General features: G+C 44.8%; 1 protein-coding gene across 1 annotated transcript in view; it reads right to left on the reverse strand.

The window, feature by feature from the left end:
- The window catches only part of LOC142578297 (phosrestin-2-like), a gene marked incomplete at its 5' end in the record, with an annotated part of 803,118 nt that overhangs the window by 446,236 nt on the left and 341,719 nt on the right, over positions 1-15,163 (reverse strand). The window contains one exon of the mRNA XM_075687727.1: positions 5,673-5,720. Coding sequence (XP_075543842.1) covers positions 5,673-5,720 — 48 coding nt within the window. The remainder of the gene's footprint in view (positions 1-5,672; positions 5,721-15,163) is intronic.

The raw sequence follows: 15,163 nt of genomic DNA on the forward strand, positions 1-15,163 counted from the left end.
CAGACATACCTTCGTCAATCCGCTGAATACGTCTATGTCTGATATTTCAAAAGAGCTACTCGGAAATAAAGTGCTGCAAGGTAGGAGCGACTCTGACAACCACTGCCTTAAACTCTCCAACGGAGAGAGCGAGAGAGATTAATAAAACTTGAATACAATAGCCTGGTGACCATATGCGCAACTATCTAGCTTGAGGCTGACATCGAGGCGTCGGTCAGCCTTCAGCGGAGTTGGGAAGGGGAGGACAAAGAAATAGGCAACATACTCCCTCGTTTGATCTATAGCTAAGAAACATTAAAACAAACTTTCTTTAATTGTACTCCTGAAACTTTACAGCCATAAATTCTTTCCCCTTGGCTCCTAAATGAATTCGACTGAGTTCAAAACAAAAAGCATTAGACGCAGCGAAATAATTTTTGCATGAATTTGTGGGGTTTTATGTGCCGATAGTACATAGTTTGTTCATATAAGGACGGAGTATTCCGTATTAATTTAGACCACCTGGAGTTCTTTAACGTGCACCGAAATCGAAGTGGACCAGCGTTTTTTTTTTTTGCATTTAGGCCCTTTCAGGATGCGGCCGCCGCGGCCAGGAATCGCACCTGCGACTATGCTCAGCAGCAAAAGACTAATATCCAGTAAGCCACAGCGATGGCTCATTTAAACTAGTTTTAAATAGATTACGCAAAGACATACTTGTACACGTTACAGAAAAAAGAAATTTATTACAACTACAATTACTTAATTGAAAAACGTAATTGATTACAGTTACCAACTATCCCCCACAAAAATAATCGAGGGATTCTTCAAACGTAATTGATTATGTTACTTTACTCGCCTTTGTTATTACTGCATATGTACAGTAAACAGAACAAGCTGGCTTGGCCCGTTCAGTACGTCCCCTGCCGCCCCTCGCTAATAAAGCCTTCGCTCTTAAGAATTGTTCGCAGGTGGCTTCCGCGTTACAACTTTCTTAATGGCTCCGTCGATATTGCAACGCACCCTCACCAGTTAATTCGCCGGCCACCTTTTGGTGGAGCGTTAAGATGAGGAAACAAATACTGAGCTCCCATGCAGGTTCGCCTGCCTGAACATGCGCATGCGCGAGGCTGCTGCATGGCGCGATCGCGGGCGTTCTACGTTGGCTACCTTCAATTTCAGGTGCGCAAAGCGACGTACAGCTTGTCTCATCAATAAAGTAACTGGTTACACGTAATCGGTTACTCAAAAGGTAATTGAAACACAATTAGCGTTACCAAGTAGACAGAATAATCGTTAAATTTCAATATTATCCAGAAATGTAATTTATTATGAATAATTAATTGTATGTAATTAGTTAGATACAAGTCTGCGCAATGTGCACGATAACCTTTATACTTCAAATTTCTGCAAGCTGAATTTCATTTATTCGTCCCTGATTTATGATGACATTTTGCCCTTGAAGAGCATTCTGTGATTCGAATTTGAAAAAGCCACTTCTTATAAAGGCTTTATAGATGCTTTATATATGTTTTTGTGGGTTGCAAGTAACTTGAATGTAACTTGGATATAAGGAGGTATTTTTCGCAGTATATCAGTATACTATACTTGGATAGAATGACTGAACGACTGAAAGTTGAGCTAGCGTGTGTGTTTTTGCCGCCACCTTTCAGATAGTTGGCATGCTTTTCGCTTCTTCTTGTGTACGTGTGGTTGCGCGCCCGCATATCAGTAATATGAACGTACTTGAATACTGTTATTGCGATAGCAACTATATGGACACTCTGGGTGCATTTTCCCGCCGGCGTTGCCGTAACCGTGGTGCTCCGCATAAAGTCCAAAGGCGATAACACCGTCGTATGCCGTATGCTGTATGTGCGAGTGAAAGCGCGCGAGGGTGAGCCGACGATCGCGGCTCAATCCCGCGCGCGCAAGGGAGGAAAGCAGGGAGGCAGCGCGGGAGGGAGGCGAGGCGGCGTTCTACTCTGGCGGCAACTGCTTAGTTTGTGCGGCCGCACGTGGTCGCGTGCGCCCTATCTTGAAAGCGATCTACAGACGGCTCATACCTTTGTACGTGCTGTGTTCTCAACGCTCAGTTTGCGTTGAAGCGATAGACAGCACGAAGGTCCCTTCGCTCGCCGCTGCTGCTGCGCTTCCTGACGCCAGCGTTTCGACAGCGAGTGTCCGCGGTCATCGAGTGTAATGTGTTCATGTTTGCCGGTACGCGCTGACACCATGCTCGTTAATTTAGTTATTAAGCGAATGCTTCCAAGTCTAAGGGCCTATGAAACTATCCTTACTTCGCATAGCTGTCTACGAATTTGTTATCGCAATCGACGCTTCGCCTTTCGGGCGAAACTGCGACTTTTTTTGTTAAATCAGTTAGGTGTAAGTGTAATTTATGAAGACCCTGTATAACTTGAATTTATTTACTTGCATTGTCGCTTCTTTATTTCTTGCTTGTGAATATTAAAGCAGAAGTTTGAACCAGCCGTTGATTGCAATCTACTATCCTGCAGTAATTAACTAACTTTTTCATCCAATTTCACAGTTGGATGAAAGTACATAGAAACCTGCCCTTTACAGAAGCGAAATATGGGGCCCTATAACTTAAAACTACTCCAATATGTTTTTACTCCAATCTCTTGACGTCAAATTTGCGTAACCGCCGACGCAAGCATCGGGCGGTGACCCGCTGGGCTGTCAAGAGACCAATCAAACGCTCCCCTCGTTTATATATAGGAGGTCACTTTTATTTGCTTTCAAAACGAATAACAGTGCCTACATCGATCCTTTTTTTTCTAATTGGCTGACAAAAGGCGAGGAGCACGCTGAAGTGGAGAGGGTTTGGTGGGGCCGAGCCAGGGCACTGAAGAAAGATAACCGGATGAAGAGGAAGGTGCTGGCGTCTGCGATTGGTCTGCTTTCCCCTACTTAGCTTGCAGTGGCTTGTATAAAATCGCGGTGGCTTGCGACGGACCGTTAAAAATTCCGCTAAAACGGACCCTCAGCAAAGAAGAGCTGGCAGAGCGATGTCGTATGCGTACCGAAAGGGCTCGATAACGTTACACGGCCACGCAAGAAGTTTTGTTACACGCAGATAAACCCATTCTCTCCGGCTGGTGCCAGTAGCCAGTGACTAAGCGATCAGCGGCAGCAATCTTCTATTATTTTCGGAAAGGGGCAGTTTCAAGCTATTCAGAAAAAAATCCAGTTTTGTTCGGCATAATAATTAACGCCTGTACGTCACTTTCCCGCATTGAGTTTTCGCGGTTTTTTGCGTCGAGTGACAGACAGATGAAGTAGGTGCTGCCTGAAACCTTTTGACCAATAGCAGAGGATGAATGGCGAAAAGGTATAGAACCAGAAAAAATTATTTTTATTTTTCTCGATTTAATCCTGCTTAATCTGTATGTACACGTCATGTCAGATGGGGAGCTCTCCCGGTTTTCCTGACGTCGCATGACAGACAGGCTAAGGGGGGGGGGGGGGTCTAAAATAGTTTTTGAGCAATCGCGGAGGGCTGATTGCAGAATTGGGAAAGTTTGGACTAGCTTTACGTTATACCGCCCATGGAGAACGCAGTTTCAAATTAACATAACACAATCGTCCTTACAGAATTTGCCACTCGTAGCGCTTTCATACTGCACATTTAAGGAATTTACGGCGTCACTTTGGAATTAACGGAATCTCTCCTAGCACTATTTTGTCATACTGAAATGAGCGAGCTGGAGCACAGAGAAGGCCCAGGGCAAAGAAGGCACATAGTAATACAGAGCAATTGCGTTTAGTAATGCTGTTTCTGCGTGGCTTTCTTTCATATTTTCCCTCTTTTGTATAGAACTGGCTGCTGCCACGTACCATTTACGATACCCGACAAGTATATAGTATGGCTCCGTTTTGAAAAATAAAGGGTGTTGTTGAAAGTCGCGCAGCGAGTGTGTTTCTATGTGCCTTCTCTTGTCCCTGTGCCTTCTCTGAACAACCAAGAAGTCCAAGAAGATGAACAACCAAGAAGTCCACATCGTCACTCGCATTGGCTTCCCTATCTTGTGGATTCAATCTTACCACTCGCTTCAAAAGTCGGCCTCGCCTGTCGTAATTGCTATGCGAGGTAATTGGCAGTTATTCTGCGCAATATCGCTTGCATGTGGCGGGCCTGGGTGACAAAATATTAGTTGACTATCGTGAAGATGAGAAATATGGTTTCGTTGTTTCCGAATTTCAGCAGGAGCTCATATTCAATGTTGAAATAGTCATGTCGAATAATGTTTACACTCAAGTGCCAAAGTGCAAGGCAGGTTAATCGAGGTGGGCAGCAAGAGCTCCATGCGAAGTGCTATTTTACTGCATCCTGCAAGATAATGAAAATTTTCTACGCCGCAGCAATCATGGCACAGAGCCTCGGAGCTCCCTTAGAACTCACATGTCTTGGAAGTTGAGCCCAACTTTTCAGGCGAACAACAAGTGTCCTGCAATTTTCCAATCAGTGACAAGTCAGGAAACACATCCTGCATCAGTTAATATAGGTAGTACGAGCGTGCCGTCGGTGCGTTATAGTTTCACAGTATTTTCTGGCGTGTCCTGACGTCGCATAGAGACAGCGAAGATTTCAGAACGGTCATTCTTATCTCCCTCAGTTAAACGATGGCATCTCATGGGACCACAGAAAACGCGGCGCCGTCAGGCACGTAGACAGCAGGAACGTTTTATCTAATTATGCTGGTGGTTCTCACTCAATCGCATAGAAAAAATCGGCGGCTTCTAATAATGATAGAGTTTCATGCGTGTCCTATTTTGCGGCAGTAAATATTCTGTGATGGATGAAACGTGTTTTGAGCCGTTAGCCCTGAATATAGTGCAATGGCACGCAAGTTTTATACTGTTCATTTTTTTGCCTCTAACTTAGCGTCTAGCTAACTGTGCTTCTCTGAATGTACCTCTATAACTAATGATTTGTATTCTGGAAAAGCCGGCGCTAATGTAGCCTGCTTTCCCATTTATCTTCCCTTATTAAACAACATCTCCTCCTTCACCACAGCCGTCACTCAGTGCACACTGTCCAAAAAATGCGCTTAAATGAATATCTCCAATATTGTGAAGCAATTTTTCAACCTCCGAATTGGCTCGCACGGCGATTCAGCTAAACATCTGCCAAGTTTCTGCTCGAAATTATCATTCGCCAACGAAGAGGGGCAATTCTGAAGTTGTTTTCCCTCTTCTGAAATGTGGCTTTGTCTTCCGCAGCTCGGTTAATATTGTGCGTCACGCTTAATTGCCTCACGAACTTGAAAATTTTCCCATAGACGCCCTGACGCGCTGACCCACTTGTTTTTACAAAAAAGTTTAGCCTAAATTTTATTTTTACGTTTTGCACGTCCTTCGTTTCAGATTGCCCGTAGTATCCGTCAGCAATCAGCGCGAATGCTTGGCAGTCACCAAATGATCGATCGCGATCGGCCGATATCTTAGGTCATAGCTGTTCTTCGCATTCAATTTTTTTTTTACCCTGTTCTTTTTCTGAGTTAATACGACAAGAAATTCGTGCGTATGAATGAGTGAATCTAAACTCGGATTGTTTCATGAGGGTCATAAGGTCAAACGCGCAGGTTGAACATTGCGCAGCGTGTCCGCGTTTGGCTGCATGCGTAGGAAAACATCGAGCACCATGCAGTGGAAGTGTGGAAGCTTACAATGTCTTTGGTGACGACAACGCCGCCGTCAATGCGCCGTCCTCAGCGCTGCGAATAGAAAAAAGAAACAAAAATCGTGCATCGAAAATGGCATGCGCTTCATGTAGACAACAGAACACGCGAACGTTACTGTGCATTTCGTTCAGTGCGCACGTAGAAGGTTGTGAGCTCTTGAGCGCAAACACGTGATTCCTAGGAAGCGTGTCACAGAAAGTAGGTTGTGTACGTAAATGCTACTACTTCGAAGTGGTAGGATTGTGAGTCTTCCTGCAAGCTTAAAGTGTGCAAGGGCTACGTCGGTGCTATGTACCGTGTTAAATTCTTGTGTAGTGGCCCGACAGCTGTAAAGTTTCTTCTATGATTACACCATGATTGAAAGAAAACGTAAACCTGGAATAAAGTTCATTAGTAAATTATATACCATCAGGAGAGAAAGGTATCGCGGGAATTTAAAACGCACATTACCAAGAGCGAAGCCGCGAGCATTGCCAAGCGAAGCCGACCATCTCGGTCAACGGTGACTTCGTGCAAATGGGTCTAAGGAAAGTTCGCGAGGACCGATGACCAAAAATTTTGTTGCTTACCTTGGCTAAACACGTATTCCTAATCATCTAAGGATAGTATAATCTCTCCTATATTGCCCAGGCATTTCCCAAAGTTGACGATACCACCGATACACAGCATTCAAAACTTGATATTTTTAAGTTGCAAACGGGCACATGCCCCGGTTTCAAAGCCGCCTTCATAATATATGAACACGAAACTTTGATTACAATATACGCATAACAGAAGATGTGAGGCATTTTAGGAATCGTCGTTTAATACTAAACAAAAATTACTCAAGCGGATATGTAAACATCCTAGGAATTTATCTCTTGTTTATACTCGTATGTAACCGAAAGACTGATGGGATACCTTTGCTTGTTATTATTACATGCCCCAAAAAACCCGAATGCATTGCTTTTTTTCTTTTCCGTTGATATGTCAACTGATGTATTTGTAACACTTTGGTCTTCATCTATCAGGGAATATTTCATACCACATCAGATAACAAACCCTGTGGAGAAGGCGGGCAAACAGAAGAATAAGCGTCTCCAACACAACAACAGTAAAGCATTCTGTCATCAAGTGAGATTTGAAAAATACCCAGCAACAAATTAATCTAGCGAAGGAAGGTATAACTTCGAATTTTAGTAAAAGCTCAGGTTCTTCTTGCACAAGTGATAATATTTTGTGCAAGCAGTCCTTTTATAATCTAATATTTTTGCCACAATTCTGTTTTAAGCATAATGCCTTCTCTCTACTTGATTGTCCTTAGTAATGGCCATTCCGTGCCATAGATGATATGAATCATACGCCCTCTAGCGAAAGAAATAATCGTATCATACATCATGAAGTGTACTGCAGAAGCTGGCGTGACGAGCTTGGTCATCCGTGAACACTTTTTGTGTTAATACGCCTACCAAACTTAGACGTGCCACCTACTTTAGTAAAGTTGGTGTAACATTACCGAGTCGATCGCGTATGTACAATTACTATTGCGTATAATTCATGGCGAGTGCGTGTTCGGAATTCAAAATCACAGAACGCCACAAAGTTCTCGGCGGACGCTTTAATTTACAAGTAAAGGCTAGCATTTATGAATTAATGAGACGCATCCTCGCACTAGCAGTAATGGAACGATTGTATATAAGAAAATATTTATTAACACAGAGGACAACAAAGCTTAGACCATTTGTTTTTCGACTATTACGCATTCGCCGTAAATGCATCTGTGTTAGATGTTTCGGAGTGAAGTACGCCCGTATTCGGCTGCTCTCGCTGCTTTCGATTTGAATTAGCCGCTTTAAATGTTTAAAATGAGTTTTTCCATTCTATATAGTAATTTAATTTAAGACACTATCTACATTACTGTCAACTTCTGAGTTGTGTCGTAATAAACAAAAAATACTCCTTCTATTGCGTTACGCCGCCTAGAATTCAGATCCAATGCACTTTAAGGCGCAAGAAAAAAATCACAACGGAGTGCTAATGGCAGAATATTTCTTCATCTTCATCCATATTTCATTGCGTTACGCCACCTAGATTTCAGATCCAATGCACTTTAAGGCGCAAGAAAAAAATCACAACGCAGTGCTAATGGCAGAATATTTCTTCATCTTGGCTTCTTTCTCACAGTCGTGGAACTAATTCAACAGCTTTATAGAAATATACACGCCAAATCAATTACCACTTGAAGGGCCTACAAAGAGAAAGCCGAGTAAAAGGAAAGCATTGCGTGGATTTTCCATCATGTTACACAACATGCCCATTCGAAGTTTCGTCTTTGACATACAGGGAGGCAAAGAGATTGCCAAGATTTGCAGACATCGTCAAAGCTTTGATTGATAAGTCTTATATTATTATGCCCTTCAGATTTATTTATAAAAGTGTGTGTCCATCAAAGGCACCGTCAAAAAGGGCTTGTAACTCTCTCATGATAGGATCAACGTGATAATGCTCGCTAAGTGATAACTGTTTATCAGTTAGCGAGCATTTGTTGCGTTGGGATACTCGCCGTGGAAACATGTTTGCAAGAAAAAAAAAACAGCGAAACACCACGAAGGCAGTAGTCGGCTACACAAAGAAGCAACTCAGTTTCTGTCTTTCTGTACACCAGAATTACATTGGCGCTGTTATTTTCTAAAGAAATTCAATCACTCCATTTTCGTCTCGACGACTCACTCCTGTACAGCCGGCTTTTACAGCTTCTCCAACCAATGCTATACAGTATGTCTGTCGCTCCTTGCAGTGCTAATACATTATGTTCATTTTACATGTGTACTTTTTTGCGGTTATAAAAGCTAATTGTTCGTTCACTGGTTATCGCGTCCTGTCACTCTATCACACTGTGTCATGCACATGTGTTAGAGTTTCAAACAATCACAGCAGACAACGTAACTGACGTAGCGAGCTGCAACATTGCAGAAATGTAGTACAGAGTACCTATGTACTGACGATGCTTTGAAAAGGAACTGCGGCTATTGGCCTTTTTCACTAGCGCTCTCGCTCTCGTCATTGTCCTAAAAAACAACGCCGCGTGACAATTCTGTGCACTGAACCATAATCGTATTGCGTTCGTCATTTTAATACCAAAGCCCTGGATTTTTCCGAACACCATCGCAAGCCAAAATAGCCTGGTTAACCTCCCCAAATATCCACCAACCTACTACAGATCCTTCTTATTGTCTGCAAAAAGGACGGTCTCATGGGTACATATGACGCCATGACTCACGTAGCTAGCTGGGCGCCAAAACGCGGCGACCGCCACTCATCTCGTGGGCACAGAAACCACTCACGCGAAGAAAAGCACCAGTTCGGTCGCCACTTGCCGAGTTCGTGTTCTAGGCACGCATGTACCCCACCATGTCGCTGCCTCCTGAAGCGCAGCTGTTTTCATCTCCGCCGTCAAGTAGGTCCGATTATTTTCTGCAAGTGGGAGTCGCCGTTGCCATGAATAGAGCAAAGCATCTCATATTCGATCCACCGAGAAGCAGCGAGTCGGCACAGCATTGCAATTAACGACGAAGGGGGATGTGACAAGATGTGCGTAGACCCCTTCAATGGCAAGTTATCCGAATAGTCTCCGAAGCGTGCTCCTGCCACGACACGCTTATATTATCTTTCCGTGCCCCACACGTCGTTTCGGTGGGGAGCACTATATAGGCTTTGCTGGTAACAAGGTCGTCACAGAATAACATACGCAAATATGGCCGCATGTGCCAAGCGTCCATTCCTTGCGGACGGAAAAACAACGCGATAAATGGGTCATGAAAGAGCGGACAGGACAGGTGCTGTGTTAATTTTATGTTCCATTTTTCGCTATGTTTTCGCGTCCCGTGAAACCGCACCAACAAGCTCAAGTTCTCGACGCACCATGTCGTTAAGACCATACGCGGTAAAACGAGTTAATATGACTGTTACGGTGCCCCTTTGTATACACACAAAGCGATGCCCGTCATGACGGCCTGCTTTCAGCCGTAACCCCATGATTTATGCTTGACTGCGCACACGGGAGAGCGAGTGGCCGTAAACAAGCAGTCCGGCAGAGAAGTAGACTCTTGCCCGGTCGTGTTCCGCATGAGAATCTCGGTTCGTAAATTCAACAGTACTCATGGAACTTCAAAAAGAGCCTATAGGCGCCATGGAAAGCGTCACGTATATATCAGTGTCGCAAAGTGCAGCACTTCAAAGTCAGCCGTCGGAATAGCCTTTTAGCTACTGTTAAATTATGCACTCCACATTCGCCATCAATACTAGATTACAGATATACCTATGGACACGCAGCAATTTGAAAACGTAAGGATCTCGAGCTTGCAATTCGGCGTCAGCACTCCCTTATCATGACTCCTGGTCCATCTTCTCTCTGACACCCAAAAGCCCTGCGTGACCAAAGGAATCATTAGGCCGCCGTGCTGTATCGCATCAGTACATGAGTCAACTCAAGCTAGTGCGTTGGCGGGGAAGTCTGCGTTAGCGTGAAACATGTTTTTAAATTACCTTTGGCTGAGGAGTGTAGGGCTGCCTTTAATGGACTGAAGTATACGGCGGCACCGCACGCTACCTTGGGCGACACAACTCCCCCACAGGGTCACTACTCCTTCAGGAAGGATCTGCTGTCTCGGCCCCTCTTGATGTTTTTCAGTGATACCAGCGATTCTACGCGTACGTGATTCTTAGTGATTGTAAGCGCATGGTGGCGCTTTCCTTCATATTTCGTCCTCTATCTCTATTGTTGTTCACGCTTTATGTTAAGGGCATAGAATAATGACTGGAATACAGTGAATTAGGTTGTGACTTATCTTACATCCGTAATGGCCGAATGGTGCAACAGAGGCGTCCCTGGGCTGATGTATGCGAACGACATAGTGCTACCAGCGGAGAACGCAAGGGATTTACTGTGACTTGTGTTCCTGTTTTTCTTGGTCATCTTTTTTTTCCGATAGCGTCGTTAATTCACGATGCGCCTCCGCGTTCGCCCCCATATATATACTGAAGTTTTTCCTCGGCTGCTGCATGAAAAATTGGCGCTACGGTGGAGCACTTGCCGCCAGCCCTTTGAAGGCTAGTCCTGCCCGCAGCCAACCATCCCCTCATCTCGCCTTTGTGGAGTGCGGTTCTCACCACACCAACTTGCATAGGATTCACTCAGAGCAAGGACGCATGTGGTCGCTGCTTAGCACATTGCAAGTTTTTTTCGTCATCCAACTTTCTTTGTAATGCGAATGTGTAATATGTATGTGTTCAAGTGACTGCACAAGCTGTGCTCTTGTGGAGCTTGGATCGCTCTCCTCAAGGGCTGCTGCAACCGTCGTGCACGCGCCTCTGATTGTCGGGAGCACGCGCAATGGCGTGCCTCACTTGGGAAGAGCGAAAGGCACATTCATTCGGACAGCAAACGCCCCATTCCAGCAAACCATTACCGAGTTCTCCTTTTGGCACGCAGCAAAGCCGTGAGCACTCTGCGTGCACATAATAATGAGGCTTGCAGAACTCGTCTCAATATTTATTTAGTTACTGTAGTACACACGAAGAGCGGTACTTTAATCGCATTGGTTTCTCTCGCATATTATTACAGTGAGTAAGAGAGTAAGTAGTGCGCAAAAATGACCCCTGAAGAAATGAAAGCGAGGCATGGAACGCTATCTGAGACCTCAATGTATGAAAATCACTCGGAAAATACGAAGAAAGAAAGTAATGTAGGCAAGGGAAAAACATAAAAAAAGAGCTATAAGGTATTTAGTTTTTGAAAACTGTTGGGGAGCGGGGGAAGGGGGCTTACGAGGTCTAACTAAAATAGATAAAATAGGAGAAACACGGCCGTGATTGTCTTGAGATGTATGCTGCAATTTGGGAAACGAAACCATTCGCGGACAGATTTTCATGTTGGCCTCATCGCATGAGGCGGCCGCAGCGGCCGTGTTTTGTGTATCGTGCCTCACTGAGACAGCAAATTGCTCTTCAGACACCATGGCGGGTACGCAGCCAAACAAAAGCCGAATGTATACAATAAACGGCAGTGACAGTGGGGCCGGATCGTAATGTTTTTTTCCCTTCTTCAGGGCGTTCCCGAACAAAGGGAGCGGTCTTGTGAGCGGTCCGCTCCTTTACCGTTGAAATTATTTGTACAGCGTTCTTTTTGTTGTTGTTGTTGATGATGATAAAGCAGATCGCCGTTCTTTATTTTATTCATATAATTGTATTACATATAAGAGCATATTTAAAGCTTAACTCGCCCCAGTTGGATTCATGTAATTCTACAGCGACAAGTGCCACGCTTGTTCCAGGCTCAAGTTCATTGAAGCTGGACACAAACGAGAAAGTCATATTTAAGCTGTAATAGCACATTGCCCGTCTACATTGAAAAAAGGCTTGGTGAGCCAGAAAAAGCGCAGGTGGCAAAGCTGAGTTGAAGTTCCCGCTCGCCATGACGTCATGGATTGACGTCTGCTCGGGCCTGGTTAATATTTTATTGGCAAAGGTTTACTACACATTGCGTCCTACAAGAGCCAAAGGCTTGGCAAATTTTGAGGACATTTCCTGCGCCACAAAAGACCAAACACGAGAAACTTCTTTAAAATCAGTGACGCTACGTTGACCGAATGGCACTGGGGTTATGGCGCAAAGTATAGCAAAAAAAGAAACATTTCCCCCCATTTTCTCTTCCGATAATACGCATATTACCGCGAAATTAACGAAACTATAGTTTCGAAGGAATACTTCATGAGTTTACATCTGATTCAATGTTTCACTTTAGTGACTCTTTATAAGGCACTATAGGCATTATAAGGCTTTATAAGGCAAAAAGCGTCATCTAGCGTCAGGACTCGATGATGAGCCTGCTGGTGCCACGTGTGTTGTCAATGCACGAATCCCGACGCATCCTCTATTCAAGCCTTTTTTTTTTTTTACTTAACCAGAGGGTGCTTCGCTACGCCAACTTATCTGTTCGTGCGCTGAGTCAACCATTTCGGTCGCGGCTTCATCCGAGCATTATACCGCGGCTTCTTATGAAAGTAGGCGCGAAATAAAATGAAATCAAATTATAGATTGCAAAGCTCGAAAGCAGCACACGGGTTAGGAGCGAAGTCGTGAATACTGGGGGGCGCCGGATTTATTTCATCCGTCCAGTGTTCTTTAACGCGCTCTTATATCTAAGTACGCGAGCATTTTTGCATTCCCTGGATCTGAATGTGGCCACCGCTAAGGCGAACCAAACCCGCTATCTCGTGCGTGGCAGCAGAACACTCTAACCACTGAGCTACCACCGTGGATCCAATGTAGAGGGGTGTTTGGATGAAAAGCTTCACACGCGCGTTGCGCCAGAAACCTGTAGGCTGCGATCTCATAATTATTAGCTTTTTTTGTTCTGTTTTAGTCTTCACGTCGGCTGTTTCGAACTAAAACCATATCGACATGGTGGACCGAGCGCAAGAACTGACTAACGCGTGTGATCTTGCACTCGTGTAGTACCCACCACGGCATTCCGGTAAGTGGAGAAGCAGAGCTGAGGAAACCTTGTTCTGGCTTTCTCATGACAGTTGGAGACGCAACAAAGGGCGACTTGGGGTCGGCGTTAGCCACATGGGCTATCGTGGTAATAAAAGGGCACTATGGCCTCACCGTAAAAAACGGGGGAAAAACGGAGGAAAAACGAAACCATCCAAGGTAGGGGCTAGAAGAAAAAAGGCCCGTTCTTCTTTTGTCTCTGCAGGGTGACTGTCATTGAAAGTAGCGCTTAATAGGCCGCAGGTCATAAATCTTGCTTCATAAAGAGCCGCTTAGGCTTCTTTTTTATCTACGACGCTCCCGCTTTGCCATATAATAGTGTGATATATACTGTATATTCTCTAGAACATCATTCGCCTTCCAAAAGGTTTCATCTTGAATAACCAACACAGAATGAGACATAAAAACACACTACGGCAAGCGCAGCAGTATACTGTGACTACACGAATCACATTTGTGTTTTTGGCAGGAAGAACACTCCCTAATAGTTGCTGCATGCTTAACTGCTTAAGCAACAGTTGCTATGGCGTGCGAAGTGCAGCGGGAGCGAAAATGCAAGTCCTGAATGATGGCGGTGAGAGATGGGTGCGCAGGTGACCACAGCAAAAGCCCAAAACCCAAATCCAGCCCGAATTAAACTTCGTTATGTGTTGATTTGTCCGAACATTGTTTGTGCCTGTGACTTCTGACTCATTCTCCTCTCCGGCTTGCTGTCGCTGTGCGGAATGTAACTATTCAAAAAAATTCTTGCGTCGCTAAGACCAAGAAGATCACTGTGGAAGTGCAGTGTTCTTAAATGTCTTGAGGCGTTAGTGTGTAATCTTCCAGCTTTCCTTTCCTTTCCGTTCCCCTCGTGGATGGTAACAAGCCAGACACCGTTTTTGTCACATTCCCTAAAATTTCCTTTCTCTTTTCTTCTTCACATATCGCTGATAAAGAGATGAAAAGACAAAAAAAAAACCACACACACACATACGCACGCACACACACACACAAAAAAGCACTGTCTGGTCATGGCCCTTGTTCTGGTCATGAACAGGACCACTCCCGTACAAAAATGACTGTTGATTAACCATTGATATATTGTTGGGTAATTGTTGAAACAACGCTCTTCAACAAATTTTCAAGAGCAATTGAGTTCACTCAACCCTTGCACAACAATATTACTGTTGAGTGTTCTCAATAAACAATTTAGTGGGTAAGTTGTGTTGATTTTTCTAGTTGTTTTTCTGTTGTGTAGCAGTTGAGTCCAGTATACAATAATTAGGACTCGCATATGAAGACATTCCAAACATTTATTGCGATGCGTTCCAACCTCATTCCTGTCACTTTGCGGCAGGTAGGTTCTTCTTTCGCCTCGCTTTCATTAAAAGAAAATAATGTGTGACCGATGGGGTGGAATCGAAGGTCGGCCGTCGAGCCCGGTACTCTAACCAATAGGCCACGAGCGCGCGCATACTCCTCGCATTCGAAAGCCAGTAAGCTCTGAAATGCTTGGCGCGTGCGCCGCGTGCCACTTCCTGGTGCTGTCGCTACAGCTGGCGCTTTGAAGCGCCTATCTCCGGGACCGCCCCACTTTCGTAGCCATTTTCGCTACGTAAAAACTGCAACGTTAGACTAGATTCATGACCGCCCAAGTTCATAACGATTTATTTCTTCGCCGCTGTACAAATGCCATCGTCGTTTTAACACACACTGGATGACATAACCATTGGTACGATCCGAAATGAGCACGCTTCGGGGAGCAGAAGAATGCGAAATTCACTTGCAAACACGGTGACTACGCGCACGTTGAGTTCCCCAACAGTAGACACGGCGGCAGCGCGGCCGGCGATAAGACAGGTGCCGACGGACGACGACGCTACCTTCGAGCATCGGACGCGCTGTGGGAACCGTATGATGCAAGCGCGCACACGCTACGAACATACACGGGTGAGGTCTTC

This window comes from Dermacentor variabilis, chromosome 1 (genome assembly GCF_050947875.1).
Source record: "Dermacentor variabilis isolate Ectoservices chromosome 1, ASM5094787v1, whole genome shotgun sequence".
Taxonomy (NCBI): domain Eukaryota; kingdom Metazoa; phylum Arthropoda; class Arachnida; order Ixodida; family Ixodidae; genus Dermacentor; species Dermacentor variabilis.